The 13644-nt window shown below is 48.0% G+C and overlaps 4 protein-coding genes across 5 annotated transcripts; 2 read left to right on the top strand and 2 right to left on the bottom strand.

The window, feature by feature from the left end:
* Positions 1-110: 110 nt before the first annotated feature.
* LOC114873683 (methylmalonic aciduria and homocystinuria type D homolog, mitochondrial) lies at positions 111-1717 on the top strand. Its single transcript, XM_029182278.2, has 5 exons — positions 111-250; positions 396-534; positions 630-1048; positions 1168-1384; positions 1495-1717. Exons 2-5 carry the CDS (start codon positions 396-398, stop codon positions 1581-1583), a joined length of 864 nt encoding a protein of 287 aa, XP_029038111.1. The 5' UTR covers positions 111-250; the 3' UTR covers positions 1584-1717.
* Positions 1718-1733: 16 nt separating this feature from the next.
* LOC114873682 (clavesin-1) lies at positions 1734-4899 on the bottom strand. Its single transcript, XM_029182277.2, has 4 exons — positions 2877-4899; positions 2423-2733; positions 2255-2351; positions 1734-2187 (listed from the first exon to the last, which is right to left on the bottom strand). Exons 1-4 carry the CDS (start codon positions 3259-3261, stop codon positions 2036-2038), a joined length of 945 nt encoding a protein of 314 aa, XP_029038110.2. The 5' UTR covers positions 3262-4899; the 3' UTR covers positions 1734-2035.
* A 79-nt stretch (positions 4900-4978) lies between these two features.
* Positions 4979-12436, bottom strand: LOC114873653 (rhophilin-2). 2 transcript variants are annotated; one of them, XM_046288371.1, is made up of 12 exons: positions 10947-12436; positions 9488-9603; positions 9274-9405; positions 9130-9205; positions 7414-7491; positions 6969-7352; positions 6793-6891; positions 6455-6725; positions 6185-6379; positions 5882-6111; positions 5656-5808; positions 4979-5574 (listed from the first exon to the last, which is right to left on the bottom strand). In XM_046288371.1, exons 1-12 carry the CDS (start codon positions 10974-10976, stop codon positions 5374-5376), a joined length of 1965 nt encoding a protein of 654 aa, XP_046144327.1. In that variant the 5' UTR covers positions 10977-12436; the 3' UTR covers positions 4979-5373. The 2 variants fall into 2 exon arrangements, with proteins under 2 accessions (XP_046144327.1, XP_029038053.2); XM_029182220.2 differs by lacking the exon at positions 10947-12436 and adding an exon at positions 9720-10914.
* LOC114873677 (dynein axonemal assembly factor 11-like) lies at positions 7498-9123 on the top strand. The gene is given in 3 exon segments (XM_029182264.2): positions 7498-7933; positions 7991-8602; positions 8663-9123. Coding segments are annotated over 3 exon segments (1356 nt in total). The 5' UTR covers positions 7498-7604; the 3' UTR covers positions 9078-9123.
* Positions 12437-13644: the final 1208 nt, after the last annotated feature.

The following is a 13644-nucleotide window of genomic DNA, read 5'->3' as shown; positions in this document are numbered from 1 at the left end:
TAATGCGCGACGCCATTACGCGCTTGCGCAGACAGAGCATGCGCAAGACAATCATGCGCAGAACGAACGAAAACTCGTCGCACGATAGGTATGATGTCTGGTTGGTCAAATAAAAAATGATCCATATTTACCTATGTATGTAAAAGTATACGAATAATTGTGGACGCGTTTCAAGGTTAAATAATCAAAGCGCTAAACAGTGTTTTCGATACGAAAATTTTTAATCCAGCATGTGAATTGGGACCCAACGGTAATCGCGCACTTTTCTTCCATAAACCAAATTGACCAGAATATCGAGAAGTGCGGGACAGCCGTAAATGGCGTCGCTGCAACTTTCTGTCATTGGTGTCCCAAGCAATCGCAAAACATAACCTAAGCGACGTCGTTGTTTTCAGATGCTTTGCTTCAAACATGCAAGGAAAACCAATGCCACGGCACTATATAATTACCTCTCGAAAAATCATTACTCCCGACGGAGTGACAAAAGCACGAGCACGTATAAGATCGTTGGAACAAATAGTGAAAACTTGGATGGTAAGCGTATTCGTTGACTTGTAGTTGACTCTACGCGAATATCTCGATCAGATTCACGTAAAACGATTAAAACGATTAAAACGATTGATTTTTAGACGTAGACGGTGCTGTGCTTGGAATAAATTCGAATTGGGAATTATTAACACCGAGAGGATTTAGATTTTATATGCCAGGAGGCATTGGTCCCGCTTGGTCGGACGTGACCACCACTGTCCACGTGAAAACGGAGCTAGTTAATTTCCCGAACGACGAAAGATCGCTTTCCGTAGACTCTGAATCTAAGAAAACCCCCCTTCATCCGTTAAATCGTTCGAGAAGCAACAATCGACAACCGATCCTTCGATGCGTCGCTCAAGATTGTCCCCTATTGTTGAGAAAAGGCATAGGAGAATTGTTTCAGGGATGCTTAGACATCGGTTCGGTACAGCTCACTATAATTACTATCAGTCAAGCGGTCAATGGAAAAATAATGAGATGGAACAGAGAATTAGAAACGGAAAAATTAACGAAATACGTAAGTGACCGTGACCAGGATCAAAGAGCACGAATGTTCCTGCTGGTGTACGCATCAGAAAAGATAAAGTAACCCGGCTCGATTTACAGGGTAAATTTTATTCTTACTCTTTCCTTTAGTTTGTATTAGCAGCCTCGGATATCTGTGCGAAACTGCAGGGAATGGGATACTGGGCAGACTTTATCAATCCGTTCAGCGGACAACCGCACTTGAACTTGCAGAAGAACAGTACTCTTTATAAAACGGACGAACGTTTCCGTTGTTTAGGATTTAAAATATTACACAGAAATAATTGCAAAGTTATTTTATCCGACAATAATGTGAAACACTTCCTAGGTAAGTGTAAGCGTAAACGTATGCTTTATATTTGTTAGATAAGTAATTGATTGGTCGTTTGCCGCTTTCGAACGATCTAAATAAACCAAGTTGTTTTATGCTTGTTACAGGTAGCCTTTACACTACGGCACCCTCGAATGCAGATTTCTTGGAAAAAATTCTGCGCGAATGCGAGCTCGAAACCGTGGACGAAGCTTGAAAAAAGAACAATGTCGATAGAGTGTACATTTGAACGCGTTATATTACGATACTTTTATCCTCCGATAAAGATGTAGCATAAATTGTTGGGTTTAACTTGTATAAAATTATCAACAGAAAGGATGTTTGAAACAATCGTGCGTTCTAAACGTTCCTCTTTCATGCTCAACATTGCCACGCTTGGACGTATGCCACACACCTTTACCGTTTCTATACCGTAGAACAGGAAAAAAAAAAAGAAAAAAAAGATAACATGAAATTATTTCGCTAACGATGCGCATAATCGTCGCATCTTATTCTATGTCGCATATAAAAATCGAAACGATAGTAGGTAACTAATACCACCGGCAGAAGAATTCTGATACATCGAGATAACAATAAATAACTAGGAGCGCGAACAAGTAACAGCGCGACTGTATAAAAATCAACGAGAGAGAGAGAGAGAGAGGAGGATCAATCAACTTCCAGTTTACGGAAAGAACCAGGTATACCGCTTAGAGTATCGCTCGTAGTGTGCTGACATTCCGTCGACGAGATCTCAATGTACATGTCGTCGAGCGCTTTTAAACGGTCTCTTTGTTCCTTCAAGGTTTTCTTGAAAGCAGCTGAAACACAAGAAATACTCGATTATTTTAAATACTCGTTACCCGAGGATCGGGACGAAACGCGTACCGATCATGTCGCTGAGTGGTATCTCTCCTCCGTATTCTTTCGGCAAAATTCTTGGATCCTGGACGGACGCTTTCAAATCCTCCAGGCTCTTGTGTACCTTCGGGGAGAAGAAAACTCAGAAGATGAATCTAAGAAAACGTTCAGGGATTCGTTCGCGGGAATACGTACCAAGATTCGTGCTCTTAACTTGTCGTTAAGAAGGGAGATGCCAAACTCTATGACTTTGGTCGCGTAACTTGGAATATTGACGAAGTGCGTTTCCTTGTGTCTCATGGGTGTACTGTTTTGGATGCACCGTAACATGTTACGGATATCGGTTAGAGACCAGGCGCTGAGATGACCCATCGTCAGTCCGGATTCGTCGTTGATGTGCGTATAGCCGCGAACCTGATTTTCCTCGTCGTCCATCAGAGCTTCTACCACCAAGCTGTGAGCTCGAGCCATTTGAGCGGACGTGTACTTGTACGGATCGAAGCGTCCTCGAACAGAAAACGGTAGACGTATAGTAAAAGTTGCGTAACGTGAATGGCCGGAAACAACGAGGTAAAACGGCAATAAAAAAAAAAAATAAAAAAAATAGTTGTACATATTCTAATGTGAAATAGAAATCCGTGATCCTTACCCGCGCAAGAGAGTATCACCCGACGACCGTGATGATCGCGTTCCATTAACGGCACCAGATAGCCAGCGTCGATAATGGCCTCGATGTCCGGATCCTCGATGTCGAGATTTTGGAACCAATTTGGATACAATTGTCTAATTGTCAAGTAGCGTTCGAGCATCTCTTCCGCCATCGGCACGCTAAATTTCTTCGTTCGAAGGAACCTGAGGAGAAAGGCCGAGTCTGTTCTGCAGCGTTTAATAGCGGGATGCTTTTGAATCCAGTGTCGGAATTGGTCCAACGTTTGTTCCCTGATCGCATCATCCTCGCGGAGTTCAACTCGAGCGATCGTCCCTGTCTCTTCGTTTAGTGCACATCCGTAATCTTCTTCTCCCGACTTGGCCATTCTTCTACTCGGAAACAACTAGACACGACAACCGATGCTTTCCTTACGCTTTGCTTTGCGTTTTCAGTTCCCTTCTTTCTCCTCCTCCTGCTGCTTCACCTTCTTTTCCTCCACCTCCTCTTCCTCCTCCTCCTCTTCCTGCTCCCTCCCTTGCTTGCCGCGTCCTCGTTTCGCTCGTTCGAATTTCAAGCAAGCTACCAACGATTACGAGAGACACGATCACTTCTTACGCCATTTGTCGACTCGTCGTTCAGGAGAAAGTCCGACATCGGTCTACTTGAGAAAGAATAACTGTCCTGACGATTCTTCGCGGCGCTTTCTAGCGCTGTTCGACCGCTTCTCGCGTCGTCCTCGTGCTCGTTATGCGAGTGGAACGCGAATGAATAAATCTAGTATCGCGAGCACAAGGATCATGATGGAATAACATTCGCCGGAACTTGAGGACCTTTCTCCTCGAAGAAACACCAACGACGCGCGTCGTTCGAGGTATCGGAAATTCCGGCGTGAACTTTCTCTCGATCGCGATCGGTACGCGTGGTTGACTTTTGGAATTCGAGCGAACGCGTTAAAACCGCGGAAACGGACGGTTCCTTCGGTCGTTCACCAGTAGTATTCGCGTTCTACCGAGAAATCTTACTCGTCGACCAACTTGGATCGAAGTAACCCGCTTACTTACTCGCCCGATCAATTTAAGGCCAGATCGTGGTACGCGCGCCACTCTTACCGCACCTTTTGCTTTACACGCTCTTACCGCTGCTTTTTCTTCCGTCATTTCTTCCTCCTCTGTTTCCGTTTCTCCTGCTCAGCATCCGGATTCATTCTGAATCGCGCGATCGAACGGGGGAAAAAAAAATCAACCGATTCAGAGCGAGGCGCGTGATTCTATCCTCTTTCGTTTTTTCGAATTTGACGGCCACTCGAAGATTCACTTTCTTCTCGTAATTCCTACACTGTACTTTCACCGCGATCCCATTTTCGGCCGGTTCGTTGAGCATCAAGGCTATCGGGTCTTTCCTCGTCGCGTTACGAGTCTCGAATAGAACCTATGAACTTTACCCAGCGTGTCGAATGCCGCGAACAACAGAATTCAATGAGACGCGCTTCTTTTTGTGCAGCGCATCGGTACTTGCGTCACTACCCTTTTGTTTCGTTACACGTACTTTTTGTTCCGGTGACCCCGGTTAATGCGTTTCCGCGTGAAAAAGAATACGCGTTAACGTGGCCGTGGACGGTCCACGATCGCCAGTTACACGTGACTAGCGTTTCTTCTCAGCCCGTTCGCTCGTTCGCGTTCGTTTACTCGCTTGCGTAATCGATCGTGTATCACGACCACCTTGGCTCGGTGAAAGTCGCGCTTCGATTGCACCGGGAACCCTACCTTTCTACTCTTTTCTATCCACCGTATGCCTTGGCGCGTATACACGCGAGCACGCTTTCTCAAATCATCCGAATAATACGTGCGCTTGCAGGAGGAAGGAAAACGAGACGAAGATAGAGCACGTCCTCTTCGTTACTCAACCTTAGCCTCGAGGCTCATCGAGACGAGTAAAAAAATAAACACCTGATTTTCCTTGGAACGGGATCTTGAAACAATACTTTCTTTCATCGAATCTCTGTACCGATGGATGATTCTTAGGTGACGGATGAGAGAGGGGACGAAGGATGAAAAGCGGAAAACGGTCCTGCAACAGTAGAAAAATAAAAAATAAACTGCACGTTTCTTCTCGAAGAAAATATAATTATCGCATGTTACATACGAGTATATTCACAAAGGATAACGTCGAACAAATTTGTCTCCAAATTCACTCGATATCCTTCGTTTCACCGTTCGTTTGTACATAATCGCGTATCGAGGGTCATCGAGTTCCATCGAATGGCGCGTAGACTCGAAATCGATCGAGTATGGGCACGCGCGATAAGTATACGTATCTGTCGAATAAAATATTATACAAAATCGTTGACAGATGCGTCGAGGGAAAGGCACGATCTGGTAACTCGTCGTGGTATCGACGAGACGCGAGTCTCGAAAAACAACGAACGTCTGCGAAGGATTATCGATGCACGTTCGCGATTCCGATGCTTTCTCGAGGCTCGCGTGTAGCATTCGAAAAGTCATCTGAGGATAACGTTATCGAACGTCAGGTCCCTGCTGTCGCGCTGGGTGGTCGACTTTTTGAACGGATTCCAAGGTAGCTTCTTGGCTACGTGAGCGGTAGTCACGGAACCGGCGGGACTCGGTTGACCGGAGGATATCCCGGAAGAGCTACTCGCCGAGACGCTTCCTTTGTCCTGCTGGTTGGCTTTACCAGGCCTCTAGAACCGATAAATCTCTCGTTAATCTATGATCTATGCTCTCGATCAACACCGTTCGACGTTTTCTCGGCTTGCGTTCACCTTTAAGTAATTTCTATCCATAGGCGTAACCAGCTTCAAGTTTATAAAATCACCGGACTGTTTGATCAAACGGACCACTTGTTCGTGAGAAGCCCATTTGACGTCCTTGTCGCCGATTCCTACGATGAAATCGCCCTCCTTCATTCCACCTAACTATAGAATTTAAAATGCATGATTATTTCCAAGAGGTCGTAGCGAGGGATTTGTCGAGTCACGAAAGTCTTACGTCGGCCAATGAATTATGATCGACCGCGGCTATTATCACGGGAGCATCTCCTCGGACGCTGAAGCCAAATCCTTCGCCGTCGGGTCCTCTTTGTAGCTGAATTAAACGCGGAGCCGTCCAGTGCCTTTTAGCCGAGAATATAGCCACCGGGCCCAAAGACTTGAAAAGATCGTCCACTCCGTGCTGTCCAAAGTCTGGATGCGTGATGCTCAGTTGAAACTTGGTGGAAGCTGTTTCAAATCGTACGCGTTAGAGCGGAATTTAAAGAGACGAATCTGTCTCTGACGATCAGACGTTTCCTACCGATAATATCTGGAGGATCCAACAGTCCTCGAAAGTCATCCTCGTCTCCGATCACGTTGTAGCTATCCACGGTGGATTCCTGCACTCTCTTCAAGACCTTGGCGAGCGCTTGTTTCGCTTTCAAGTCTCTGCACATCCTCTGTAGCCTCTGACTCTCTTCGTGCAACGCCAAAGCTTCCCTGAAATGGGCTTTTCCTGAAACAAACGGCCGATCGTCGTCGAACGATCGTCCAAGCTCGATGCTCGAGTTGCTTCTCGTGGGCTACGCACCTAACAGTTGCCTCTCGTTATCGTCCCGCGGCACGATCACGTCCAACTGCGTTTTCCCGTCGCTCTTTTGCGCGTGTTCGAGAGCGAGTCTCGTCTCCGGGCGCCATTCGGCGATCGAACGTTCGAACAGTCCGAGTGCGAGGTGCTTGTGAGCAAGAGCCAAGTGGTGCTCGCGCTTCACCGATATCAACGAAATCCACGTCTCGGGCACGTAGTCTCGGACGGGTTCGCGCGAAATCAGTCCATGGACGTCGTTGTACACCGTTGCAACCTAAACGCGATCGATCGTTTGCAATTAAATCAAACTGACAACGATCCGAGATTCGACGAAGAGCTACCTGTGCCGCTTCCTGCGCGAGGTCCAACGACACGTCGATATTCCTTCCGTCCCTCGACTGAAGTTCCAGCTTTTCGAACAAGCATTCTCTTGCCTGCGCCTGAAACAAAAACAGAACAGCTCGTCAGAGTTGTAGGAACGCAGCGAGATTATTCTGAAAGGATCAAGAACGCGTACCAGCATCAATTGAACCAGCATCTCGAGCATGTCCGGTCCAAGATCCATGCTCGGTGCGTTGGTAAAGTTTTCGTGTATGTAACGAAAGGTACCAGCTGCCCTGAGGAACGCGTCGATCGCCTGATCCAAGCCCCTCGCGGACAGACGATTCTGCTTAGCGGCCAGCTGAGTATATAGAGCGGCCGCGTTGAAGAGGATCGAGGCTTTCTCGAAGGCGACCGTCCGCTGGCAACTCGGCACTCCTGTCAGCGAATCGAACCATTCGAAGTAGATGCCTAGACTTCGATCCGGGGGAAAGAATCGCCGTTCGACGAAATACAGCTGGTTGTAATAGCGGAGAAGCAACGCGATGCCAGCCGCGTCTCGGGTCGGTGTTCTCGTCGCCTGAAAACATATTCCTCTTTCTTTGTATACTCGTTTTCAAGACAACGTCTCGTTTTCTCACCTGTCGAGTTTCCATGAGATCCGCGATAGCTTCTTCGTAGTTTCCTCCATCCTCGCTGTAGTGCTCGAGAATAAAGTCCTACAAGAAACGGCAATGAAAGACGAGTTATCGTTTCGTACAAGGAAGGTTACATCGATAACGCGCTGCTAAGCGACCATTTAGCGGCAGCAAACGTCACGGTAAAAGGCAACATGACGAGGATCACGCTCGAGCTGATACGAAAACGCTCGGAGCACAACGAAGGAGAGATATCCACGTTGGAGGAGATAGCTTTGCATCAAGAGAACATCGAGAAAATCGAACTGATCGATAAAACGTGCAGACATTTAAAGATCCTGCTGCTGCAGAACAATCTCGTGTCGAGGATCGAGAATCTGAGCAGGTTGAAGGAGTTGGAGTATCTGAATCTAGCGTTGAATAATATAGAAGCGATCGAGAATTTGGAGGGTTTGGAGAGTCTGAAGAAGCTGGATTTGACCGTGAATTTCATCGGCGATCTACGAGGGATCAAGAGATTAAGGTAAACGATGCATTAGTAGAGAGATACGCAAGTAGAATTCATTGATTACACCAACAGGTGCAACGAACGATTGGAACAGCTGTTTCTGATGGGAAATCCGTGCGCGGATTACGATGGTTACAGAGAATACGCAATCGCCGCGCTATCGCAGCTGAAGGAGTTGGACGGAGTACCCATCGAACGGTCCGAACGCATCAAAGCTTTGCAAGTTTACGCTCGTCTCGAAGGAGAGATCGCGGAGAGCTACGCGAGATACGAAAAAGCGAGGAGAGCGGAAATACTCGGTTATCAAGAGAGGATCGCTTCGCTGCCGGTTTGAATATACGAATTTTCTTAGAGTTTACAGATCTCGCGTTTCTACGACGTTTGCTCGAGTTACGGGTTCTCGCAGGAACTAAAAGAAAAGGAAGAAGAAGACGACGACGAAAGATTCTGGAAACGAGCCAGTCGTCACACGCCGGAAGAACGCGTCGCAATCGCCGAACGATTATCCAGGAAAGAGGAATTGAAAAATCGAGAAAGGAATCGAGAGGAGCCGCGGATTAGTAACGAGGCAAAGTTATTCAGTCCCGATGGCAAGCCGTACAATGCTAATCAGCCAAAAGTGTCGTTCAAGCTGAACGATGAACAGTACGAGGATCGCGTTGTGCTGGAGGTTGCCGTGTACAAGTGAGCAATCGATTAAATGCAGAAATTTCGAATAGCGAAAGCGATCACGAATGCTTTCAGGTACTTGGACACTTGCCACCTCGACGTGGACGTCCAACCCGATTACGTGCGCGTGACGATCAAGGGAAAGGTGCTGCAGCTGACTCTCCCTTGCGAGGTGTCGGTGGACGACAGCACGGCCAAGAGAAACACGACGAACGGTACATTGGTGGTGACGATGCCACGATTAAAGCCGGTACCGATCATCGGCAATATACGCAAGAAAAACGAGGAACATTCTCGTACGTTGGAACCGCGACGACCGACGACGACGACGACGATGCGAGAGTATCTAGAGATCGGTCCGGCTTCGGACGATCTAGATTTTTCAAGGATCTTAATAAAATCGAAGAAACCAATCGTCGATCGTAGAAGAGAAGAGGAACAGGAGGAGAAGTTGTTCGAAGATTCATCAGAGGTGCCCCCATTAGAATGAGAAAATCCTGGGAATCGAAAGGCTTCGTCATCGCGTTCAAAGCGGTGCTCACCTTGAATGGGTCCCGGAAGTCGATGTCTTTGGTCTCCTTAAGTCCCAACGGTATCATCGGCATCGCCGGTTCATCGCTAACAAGACACATGCACGTATGATTAAGAAGACGAAAGGAAAAGATTCTCAAGAGGATCTTACCAACCTGTCGACATTCTGGTACAATTCGACCGAGCTGTTTAGCTCGGCAAGCTGCTCCTTCAATAGCTGTAAGTTCGAATTGACGAAACTCAGTTCGAGGGCGACGGTTTCTCGCAGCTTCCTGTTCGTGGTCGCCCTGCAACGGATATTAATAAGCGATAGAGAATAAGCAGATCCACGCGAGTAAAGCACGCATAGAGGAGTAACAGGTGTTTTACTTGAACAGGTTCTCCGCACCGGCTCGCAATCGAAGCTCCTTGTTTATCTCTTGATTCAACTTGCTGCGTTTGTTTTGCAGCTTCCCTCGGCAGGTGGCCACCCTCGGATCAGAACCCTGCGGAATATTCAAATTTCCTTAATTATCTTTTCCCGTTAATAAAACGCGATCGCGAGGAAAGTAGGCGCGTACGGATCGACGAAGCCTCGTATCGAGCGGAAACGCGTTCTCACCCCGAGGCATTTTCTCGTTAACGGTTCTCGCAAGGTGTCCGCATCCTCCGATCGACAAGGGGAAGCTTTTCTTATCCGCGAGTATCGCGTTGCCGCGTTTTCTCCCGTCCTCTTCTCCTTCTCCTTTTCTCGCTGCCGTTCGTCGCGTTTATTCGATAGAGACGCATAGTAAGCCCACTTCAACATAGTATCCGTTCCCGCAGCCGCATCGCGTTCTCCTCCGATCGAGCGCTCTACCGTGTCCGCTGGAGGTTACGAATCGGAGGAAGCTGAGGCTCGCGTTCTTCTCGTTCACGCAACGTTTGCGCTTTACGTTTCGTCGGTTCGCCGATTCCCGACCTGGCCAACTGTAACGCGCGTTGCGGACGCGCAGGAAGGACGATCAGCCCGGTCCTTCCACCGATTTCCCGCCCGCAAACGGACCAAGGAGATTCGGAACACGCTCGTTCGAAACGGAGCGAACCCCGGGAACATTACCGTTGCCCGCAAACGCGTCGAACGACTAAAACAAGTCTGTCGTTGCTTCCGTGGTACATCGTTTCCCGAGGCTACCATCGACTCTGCGGAGCCAGCTGCTTCTCGGTGAAAGGAGAGAAACTTCAACCAGGATGGTGGGGAGAAGGATAACGTCCGCTCTATCTCCCTGCTCGGGCGCGGTGGTTTCTACCCAGCGGCGTAATTTTAAGGTCGGCGCGCTTCGTCGTCGATCAGCGGCATTCGATAGAATTTTCATCGATTCGCGATCGAGTTCCTGCCCGATATCCGACGACGAGAGTCGCTCAACGATAACTGACAACAAAGCGGAACGATAAAGAACCGAGGACGAGGAACGGACCGAGACTTCCGTGTCTCGCGTTCCATCTAGAAGAGGAGATCGAAAGAAACGAGTTTGAAGAGATACGGGCCACTAACGGGATTGTTTCTCGAACAACCGAACGACAAGATTCACGATCGCGGCGAGGCGACAAATCGAGGATTCGGGGACTTATTCTAGCAATACCGCGCTTTTCCCACCGACGCGACGCGACGCGACGATCGTTAGCGTTTTACGTTGAATCGCGTTCAGAGTTCACCGGACGATGCACGGTCTAGCGGAGCCGAGGCATGCTGTTTACGCTCGCGTTGAAACCGGAAACGCGGGCTTGTTTCATCGTCCTCTCCCATACCTTCAACCAGCTCGAAAACGCTTCTGGAAGCGATAGAGGATGTCGAGATTGATTTTTTTACCTGTAACCTTAAATCCGGAAGGATCAGCATGCTTCTGGGGTGAATAGAACGTAACCGAACGTTCGCAAAGACTTAACCGTCCGATTCGCGACCGGCGTTTCGATCGCTGCGCGTTCGTGTCGTTGCATTCAGATCCCTGACGTTCCTTCACCTCCTGCTCCCTCTTTCTCCCTTTTTTGCACGCACGTACGTTCGATAGAAAATTCAAAACGAATCGACGTACACTTGTACGGTGAACAACGTCCGTTCGAATGCACTGTCTCGATGCAGTCGCGACCGGATGCGCGTCTCTCTTTCGATTACATAGCGCGTTGCGCGATGTCTTGGTACCGTCTGATCGACAGGAAAACTATATACCGGCCGCGTCCGTTCACATTCCACTCGCGACAGGAACTTTGGGCACGACGAAAACTCACGGACGAGACGAAAGTACGCGTTCGATGTTTCCGTGGTGCGTTTCTTTTCTACGGGAAAGCGGAATTCCCAGGGCTGGCGAACGGTATTGCGTTCGCGAAAAAGGAGGGAGAACGAAAGGCGAGAATCGCGATTCCCGGGCTGAGGGGAAAGGGATTTGCCGAGAGAGAGAGAGAGAGAAATGAAGAAAGAACGAGAAGATTTATGTATCACCGTCGACTCGCGGCGATCGACGCGCACCAGCCTAGCGCCCAACACGGCCCACCGGTTGCTCACCTTCCATCGTATTCTAGTTACAGAACGATCGGGATTTACTCTTTCCCCTTCTTCTTTAGTCGCTTCCTCTTTGTCACGATCGGCATCGTCAACGTTTTCCATCGTTCGGCAAACTTCGCCTCGACGCTCTGTACTTCGTTCGAGATCGTTTCGCTTCGCGTAACATCGGTTAGTTTCGACTTTTTTAACCTCGCGCTCAACTTAATAATCTCCCTATGTGCCATATAAACTTTTGCTTTTATTACTTCTACGATTATCAAAGCTTTTCAATTCGATATGCTGATTGTAAAACTATAAAATGTATCGAATTCAATTCTTCGCTCTAATACTTGTACGGAAGATGAAACGCACTAAATAGCTATTTTATGGCTTTAAACGGAGAAAGTTGAAGAATTCTCGATCTTCCGCGTTTCACTTTCCTAATCGTCTATCGTATAAACTAACGATCGATTTCGAAGCGCATCAAAATAACGAGAAATTTTCAAATAATCGAAATATCGCGCTGTTTCATTTTTTATCGTCGCGTAAAATATTTAACCTTTGTTGTTCAACGATAACCTCAAAGATGGCGCACCACTTACGTTCGGCAAAGAAATTTAGTAGCAGCGCTTTCCAATTAATCGAGATTTCGTCGAAATACTTGAACGAGTGTATCAAGTTTTAAATTTAAATAAAATCAATAACGAAGGATGAATCATTGTTTTGACGGTGTTATTTGATCGACCGTCTACCCTGTGAATATACGCACTGACATACGCGCGTATACCAAACGCATATTCTTGTTTTTAACCAACTTTTCACAAGAATATATCGAAAGGATTCTTACTTACCCGAATGAAACGCGGCTTGTGGGCATCGTCGTCGACGATATCTCCCGACACGATGGGGACGTTCATTGTATCCTTTGCATATTATATGGGTCGCGCGACACGTTTCACCGTTGAAACGTGACACGATTCAACGATCGATCGGGTACGTGAAATATCGAAAGCACGAAACTTCCTGTTCCTTTTGACGACCGGATTAAACGACGTAAACGTTTACGAACCAACGACCGATTCGGCTGATCGAAGAGCGTTGCGAGTCGATTCGCACGAGAAGCGAGAATCTAAACTTCTTAGCCGACTGGTCGTTCGATCGAGATACGATGTTGCACCGTCGACTCTTCGACGTTGTTGGATGGAAGCGACGAACACGTTTTCCTTCTCGTTGACGAGACTGATTAAGGGCGCGTCACGAGCCATCGGTTCGAGATACTTCAATGTTGAAAAGTCTCGTTGAATGGGCGGGCAAGCGTATGTGGCTCGCGCGTTCACTCGTGTCACAGCTTTACGATCGAGTCGAAAACGTATCGTTTCGACGAGGGTATCGAGATCGGGAACGCGTAACCAGCTCCCGAAGGTTGACTCAGGAATCGGTGAGTCACGACACAAGCAAAGTAACACCGAAAACTTTGAAAACACTGGAAACACGTTGTTACTGTTTCTTGGCAGCGCATTGGTTCACCCACGGCACGCGTATGTCGGGAAAGGTACGGGATACATGTTTGCTCGCACGAATAAGCGACCTCGCCTGCAGATAGATTCAACCGTTCTCCCGCAGGTGTGCGAGTACAAGCGCACGCGCACGCGCACACACGTGATACAGAGACCAGAAACATTGGTGTAGCAGCAGTTGCAAGGCTTCCTTCTTCTTCTTCTTCGCTACTTACACCCGGAAGTAACCCTTAACGAGCAACGTTCGATTCGACTCGAATCGAACGAAATCCCCTTACGCCCCGTACTATCGATCGCGTCTATCCATCCAACGATATCTCGTTCGCGGCAAGCTAATCACGTGGTTACGCCAATGCGTCGATAGAGGCGCGCGTGCACGCACGCGACATACTTTGCATCCGTGATTTTCGTACCAATCGACCGCGAGATCGCAACTCTATCGATCTATCGAACATACATCATATATATGCGATATATAAATATTTTTCGCCGCGAAATAAAAACGCACGACG

The sequence above is a fragment of the Osmia bicornis genome, chromosome 13, assembly GCF_907164935.1.
Source record: "Osmia bicornis bicornis chromosome 13, iOsmBic2.1, whole genome shotgun sequence".
Classification (NCBI taxonomy): Eukaryota; Metazoa; Arthropoda; class Insecta; order Hymenoptera; family Megachilidae; genus Osmia; species Osmia bicornis.
Note: the sequence above shows the minus strand (reverse complement) of the source record. Positions and strands in the feature narration are given on the sequence as shown.

Coding starts and splice junctions, on each gene's coding strand:
- LOC114873682 (XM_029182277.2), bottom strand. CDS start 3,261: ATGGCCAAGTCGGGAGAAGAAGATTACGGATGTGCACTAAACGAAGAG. Junction 2,352..2,422: donor AGTTAAGAGCACGAATCTTG/GTACGTATTCCC, acceptor TTCTCCCCGAAG/GTACACAAGAGCCTGGAGGA. Junction 2,188..2,254: donor ACCACTCAGCGACATGATCG/GTACGCGTTTCG, acceptor CTTGTGTTTCAG/CTGCTTTCAAGAAAACCTTG.
- LOC114873653 (XM_029182220.2), bottom strand. CDS start 9,905: ATGTTGAAGTGGGCTTACTATGCGTCTCTATCGAATAAACGCGACGAA. Junction 9,406..9,487: donor GGTGCGGAGAACCTGTTCAA/GTAAAACACCTG, acceptor TATCCGTTGCAG/GGCGACCACGAACAGGAAGC. Junction 9,206..9,273: donor TTGTACCAGAATGTCGACAG/GTTGGTAAGATC, acceptor GTGTCTTGTTAG/CGATGAACCGGCGATGCCGA.
- LOC114873683 (XM_029182278.2), top strand. CDS start 396: ATGCTTTGCTTCAAACATGCAAGGAAAACCAATGCCACGGCACTATAT. Junction 535..629: donor AAATAGTGAAAACTTGGATG/GTAAGCGTATTC, acceptor ATTGATTTTTAG/ACGTAGACGGTGCTGTGCTT. Junction 1,385..1,494: donor TAATGTGAAACACTTCCTAG/GTAAGTGTAAGC, acceptor TGCTTGTTACAG/GTAGCCTTTACACTACGGCA.